This window comes from Oncorhynchus tshawytscha, unplaced genomic scaffold, assembly GCF_018296145.1.
Source record: "Oncorhynchus tshawytscha isolate Ot180627B unplaced genomic scaffold, Otsh_v2.0 Un_contig_799_pilon_pilon, whole genome shotgun sequence".
Lineage (NCBI taxonomy): Eukaryota > Metazoa > Chordata > Actinopteri > Salmoniformes > Salmonidae > Oncorhynchus > Oncorhynchus tshawytscha.
Window position 1 is genome coordinate 3464 of NW_024608536.1, and position 6537 is coordinate 10000.

Here is a 6537-nt window from a genome sequence, read left to right on the forward strand (position 1 = left end):
GGTCTGGGAGAAGTAGTGTGGGACTGGGTGCGTCCTCCCTACCAGGTCACAGTCAAGTGACGGTCCGGGAGAAGTAGTGTGGGACTGGGTGCGTCCTCCCTGCCAGGTCACAGTCAAGTGACGGTCCGGGAGAAGTAGTGTGGGACTGGGTGCGTCCTCCCTGCCAGGTCACAGTCAAGTGACGGTCCGGGAGAAGTGTGGGACTGGGTGCCCTCCCTGCCAGGTCACAGTCAGTGACGGTCCGGGAGCAGAGTGGGACTGGGTGCGTCCTCCCTACCAGGTCACAGTCAAGTGACACACCGGGAGAAGTAGTGTGGGACTGGGTGCGTCCTCCCTACCAGGTCACAGTCAAGTGACGGTCCGAGAAGTAGTGTGGGACTGGGTGCGTCCTTTCCTGCCAGGTCACAGTCAAGTGACGGTCCGGGAGAAGTAGTGTGGGACTGGGTGCGTCCTCCCTGCCAGGTCACAGTCTTGACGGTCCGGGAGAAGTAGTGTGGGACTGGGTGCGTCCTCCCTGCCAGGTCACAGTCAAGTGACGGTCCGGGAGAAGTAGTGTGGGACTGGGTGCGTCCTCCCTGCCAGGGTTTTACGGTCCGGGAGAAGTAGTGTGGGAAGTCCTCCCTACCAGGTCACTGACGGTCGGGAGAAGTAGTGTGGGACACAGCCTGCCAGGTCACAGTCAAGTGACGGTCCGGGAGGTGGGACTGGGTGCGCCCTCCCTACCAGGTCACAGTCAAGTGACGGTCCGGGAGAAGTAGTGTGGGACTGATGCGTCCTCCCTGCCAGGTCACAGTCAAGTGACGGTCCGGGAGAAGTAGTGTGGGACTGGGTGCGTCCTCCCTGCCAGGTCACAGTCAACTGACGGTCCGGGAGAAGTAGTGTGGGACTGGAGTGCGTCCTCCCTGCCAGGTCACAGTCAAGTGACGGTCCGGGAGAAGTAGTGTGGGACTGGGTGCGTCCTCACTGCCAGGTCACAGTCAAGTGACGGTCGGGAGAACATTAGATCAACATGCCAGGTCACTTTTTGTCTGAGAAGTCTGACCCCTTCAGCACCAACAGCAGAGAACTTTTACACACCTCTTACACCTCTTAGGACCTAAACCACCAGGATATTCACCTTTTCTGATATAGTCCCTTATCGTCACAGAGAAAAGCGGTATTTACAGGATTTTACCTGTCTGAGAAGTCCTTTACTGATTCAACACAGCCAAGGTCAGGGTTTTACCTGTCTGATAGTCCTTTGCTGATTCACTTCCCCAACACAGCCAAGCGGTAACAACAGGATCTTTGCCTATCTGAGCAGTCCCTAATTGATTCACTTCATCTTCACATTAGATCAACATAGGTCTTTTTGTCTGTCTGATCAGTCCCCTATCGATACATTTCCTAGACACTATAGGACAGTAACCACAGGTCTTTTTGTCTGTCTGATCAGTCCCCTATCGATACATTTCCTAGACACTATAGGACAGTAACCACAGGTCTTTTTGTCTGTCTGATCAGTCCCCTATCGATACACTTCCTCGACACTATAGGACAGTAACCACAGGTCTTTTATTTCATTCTATTCGACCATGCAGATGGACAGTTACCACTCCAAACTGGATGGAACAGAACAGTCAACAGGACAGATGAATGAGATGGAATAAATGCCCCAGATTAATTGAATGACCCACCTCACTCAGACTGATTCTATAAGATGAATGGGTTGAGTTTGACAGAGTTTGGGGACAACTCCCTGAAAGGTTTCAACATCAAATCCCTCAGTCTCAGTCCACTCCTTTTATACAGTTTCATGCTTATAGAAGTGTCATCGTCCCTCCACTTTATGCTAATAACCAGATCCCCTCGGCTTTTCTCCTCCATCGTTTACACATCTGAGTTCTTTCCTCTAGGCGGGGTTCCCCTCCCCTCTAGTTCCTTGGATCAATTATATTGGTGGCGCGCTTATACATTATTTCCAGGAAATAATAAGTACAGATTACTATAGGAAATTATAAGATTGCTACATGCCCTTATCGGACTATAATATTACTATGGGATTAAGTACAGATTACTATAGGAAATTATAAGATTGCTACATGCCCTTATCGGACTATAATATTACTATGGGATTAAGTACAGATCACTATAGGAAATTATAAGATTGCTACATGCCCTTATCGGACTATAATATTACTGTGGGATTAAGTACAGATCACTATAGGAAATTATAAGATTGCTACATGCCCTTATCGGACTATAATATTACTGTGGGATTAAGTACAGATCACTATAGGAAATTATAAGATTGCTACATGCCATAATCAGACTATAATATTACTATGGGATTAAGTACAGATCACTATAGGAAATTATAAGATTGCTACATGCCATAATCAGACTATAATATTACTACGGGCCATTATAGGATTAAGTACAGAGTCTCAGTGGTGAGACTTGCCCTTCCATTTGACACACCTTTACCTGATGAGATCATATAAGACGTTACAGGCTTATTGCATGTGGAAACAGACCTGCGTTAAAATAATGTTGAATACTTAATAAGCAGTGTTTGATTGAGTTTGTTGTAATGGAACCAATAGAAAAGTCCTAAAAGTACAAACAAATCCCGCCCACCTGGAGGACAAAAAGAAATGCTCAAAGTATTCAAGTACCTTTTCAAGTACCTCATAGATGGGTTGGTCTGGGAACTACTTTAATATCATAGATGGGTTGGTCTGGGAACTACTTTAACATCATAGATGGGTTGGTCTGGGAACTACTTTAACATCATAGATGGGTTGGTCTGGGAACTACTTTAACAGAGGAGATGGGTTGGTCTGGGAACTACTTTAACAGAGGAGATGGGTTGGTCTGGGAACTACTTTAACAGAGGAGATGGGTTGGTCTGGGAACTACTTTAACATCATAGATGGGTTGGTCTGGGAACTACTTTAACATCATAGATGGGTTGGTCTGGGAACTACTTTAACAGAGGAGATGGGTTGGTCTGGGAACTACTTTAACAGAGGAGATGGGTTGGTCTTGCATCAGATTTAACATCATAGATGGGTTGGGGGAACTACTTAAACAGGGAGATGGGTTTTTAGCTGCCCTTTAATGGAGACTGAGGATAGATGTTGGGGCAGTCTCTAAACAGGTCCATAGGGTTTTACTGCCCCTGCTGGAGACTGGAGCACACTGCAGTCCCTTTCAGGTCCATAGGAATTTACTGTCCAGTATGGACTATCAATACAGGTACTGTATGTAGAACCATAGTAAAGACCAGTATGGACTATCAATAAAGATACTGTATGTAGAACCATAGTAAAGACCAGTATGGACTATCAATACAGGTACTGTATGTAGAACCATAGTAAAGACCAGTATGGACTATCAATACAGATACTGTATCAAAGACTAAAGCATGATATTGTAATAAATCTACACCCTATTCCCTACGTAGAACACTACTTTAGACCTGGTCAGAAGCACTGTAGTGCACTACGTAGGGAATAGGGAACCATTTGGAACAGAGACAGTAATTCCCCTGAACATCTTCCTCTTCCTCATCTGGTTTCTTGAACAGCCCTTCACTCCTCCCCTCTTCCTCCCCTCCTCCCTTTTCATTCTATTCTATCAGCCACACCACTAGCTCACCTCCACACAATACATTTACAAGTTAAAGACACACCTTGGAATAAATAACAAAGGAAAACTATTACTAGATGAAGTTGAGTGTTTTTTATTATTTCCCATCACCATAAATCATATTTAATCACTGAACAGTAGCAGACCTAACTTCATCTGTTCCTGACTCTGGATAGTGGATTAAAAAGACCATCAATCTCCAATGATATTAAAGTACTATTCTGAACATTACTGATATACTGAGTGGCAAGTCAAGATATCTGCTGGTTTTATTGTTTGGTCAACAGCACCACCTGCTGGACAGGTTTAATGTTGCTGGACTGAGCAGTATGGGAGGATGAAAGATGACACATTTAGGGCCGGTTTCCTGGACATCTACATTGAACATACTGTTTAGTCCAGGACTAGGATTCATCTGTGTCTGGGAAACCAGACCATATAGTTTAGTAGAAAGTAAGTGATACCAGCTTGTAGTGGGCTGACTAGTCCTGAATTGTCCTTTAGTTCCTGGACCATTTTCCATGCAGCTCCAGGTGACAGAGAACACATCAATTAGGACCGAGCCAACAAGCTGATCAATGATACTGAGGAGAATTACATAGAGACAGAGAACCAACTGAGAAAACATATCAATGGTTCTGAATGACAACCAATATACATCAACACCAGACATCATGATTCATGGAAATGTACAAGATTAAAACATTGTATTGAATTTTAATTAATAACAAATCAGTTTACAGTTTAACCAGCTCAGACAGTATCTATTATAAGTTTAACCAGAGACTAAACCCAGGATAGAGGGGCTGAGTGAATGTGGTCTGTTTAACCACTCTGTGGAGGAGGGTCATTGTGTCAGAGACACTGTAGAAGGACAGAGTACCTGCCTTGTGATCCAGGTACACTCCTACTCTGGAGGACTGAGGGCCTGATACTTTAGTCTCAACATTATTGTGTCTGAAACAATAACCACCTCTATAGCACTTTAAACTCCAGGACTTGTTATTGAGTCCAAATCCACTATCTGTCTCTGTTCTGCTGATGTCTTTATATGAGACTGCTGTAAGAACAACACCAGTCCTCTCCACCTCCCAGTAACAGCGTCCAGACAGACCCTCTCTACACAGAACCTGCCTGTAGTTGGTGAATCTGTCTGGATGGTCAGGATATGGTTGGACTTGGTCTGTACGTGTCACCTTTCTGTTCCCTTCAGACAGAGAGAGGCGTGTGTCTGCTGTGTTTGGGTCCAGTGTGAGCTGACAGGAATCTGGGAGAAGAGCAGAGACCAATGAGGGGAGTCAGAACAATAAGTTAAGTCAGATACTGTATCTACCCTGTCTTTGATTAGAGCACAGCAGAGATCAAATCAGAGAAATATGAGGAGTCAGATAGATACCCAGTCTTTGATTAGATCTACTATTGCTATATATTTCTAGAGGGATTGTTAGGAGTGTCAGTAAAAAGAGACTGTTAGTTACTTCACAATAAAGAGACTCACATTGTAACAACTGTTCTCTGGTCTTGGGCTCTGGAGGCAGTACAACATCCACTATATTCACTACAGACACACAAACACATTGACAGAGAGAGGGAATGTTATCATCAGACCATATTCCACATGTATATGACTAGTAGGGAACTTTCAATGGTCTAAAGTTGATGTTCTTATTGTTTTCAACACACCTGTAGTGGAGATCTTGGTCCATTCTCCTTTAAGGAAGTCTTCTAGTTTCTCTCTCAGTTCAGACACAGTCTTACTCACATCTCCAAAGGACTGAAGAGGACGGACAACGATGCTGGGTAAGTCTGAAGATACACTGATACTGGAGAGAGACTGATAACTCTGAGAGAGAGAGAGAGAGAGAGACTGATAACTCTGAGAGAGAGAGAGAGAGAGACTGATAACTCTGAGAGAGAGATAAGAGAGAGACTGATAACTCTGACAGAGAGAGAGAGAGAGAGACTGAGACTCTGGAGAGAGAGAGAGACTGATAACTCTGAGAGAGAGAGAGAGAGAGAGACTGATAACTCTGGAGAGAGAGAGAGAGAGAGACTGATAACTGAGAGAGAGAGAGAGAGAGAGAGAGACTGGACTCTGGAGAGAGAGAGAGAGAGAGACTGATAAGAGAGAGACAGAGAGAGAGAGAGAGAGAGAGAGAGAGAGAGACTGATAGACTGGACTGAGAGAGAGAGAGAGAGAGACTGATAACTGGACAGAGAGAGAGAGAGAGAGAGACTGATAACTCTGGAGAGAGAGAGAGAGAGAGAGAGAGAGACTGATAAGAGAGAGAGAGAGACTGATAACTGGAGAGAGAGACTGATAAGAGAGAGAGAGAGAGGACTGATAAGAGAGAGAGAGAGAGAGAGAGAGACGGAGAGAGAGAGAGAGGACGGACAGAGAGAGAGGGACGGACAGAGAGAGAGGGGACGGAGAGAGAGAGGGACGGACAGAGAGAGAGGAGACAGAGAGAGAGAGAGGAGGGACAGGACAGAGAGAGAGAGGAGGGACAGAGAGAGAGAGAGAGGGACAGAGAGAGAGAGAGAGAGACGGACAGAGAGAGAGAGAGAGAGAGAGAGAGAGAGACAGAGAGAGAGAGAGGGACGGACAGAGAGAGAGAGAGGGACGGACAGAGAGAGAGAGAGAGAGAGACAGAGGAGACAGAGAGAGAGAGAGGGACGGACAGAGAGAGAGAGACTGGAGAGAGAGAGAGGGACTGGAGAGAGAGAGAGAGAGAGAGGGACTGACAGAGAGAGAGGAGAGACAGAGAGAGAGAGGGAGACAGAGAGAGAGAGAGGGACGGACAGAGAGAGAGAGGGACTGGACAGAGAGAGAGAGGGGACGGAGAGAGAGAGAGGGACGGACTGGAGAGAGAGAGAGGGACGGACAGAGAGAGAGAGGGACGG

The 6537-nt window shown here is 45.8% G+C and overlaps 1 protein-coding gene across 1 annotated transcript in view; it reads right to left on the reverse strand.

Moving 5' to 3' along the window:
- Positions 1 to 338: 338 nt before the first annotated feature.
- The window catches only part of LOC121843603 (tripartite motif-containing protein 16-like protein), a gene marked incomplete at its 3' end in the record, with an annotated part of 20804 nt that continues 14605 nt past the window's right edge, over positions 339 to 6537 (reverse strand). The window contains exons 3-7 of the mRNA XM_042313331.1: positions 5317 to 5476; positions 5132 to 5191; positions 4414 to 4900; positions 864 to 963; positions 339 to 575 (exon numbers count right to left, since the gene is read on the reverse strand). Coding sequence (XP_042169265.1) covers positions 339 to 575; positions 864 to 963; positions 4414 to 4900; positions 5132 to 5191; positions 5317 to 5476 — 1044 coding nt within the window. The remainder of the gene's footprint in view (positions 576 to 863; positions 964 to 4413; positions 4901 to 5131; positions 5192 to 5316; positions 5477 to 6537) is intronic.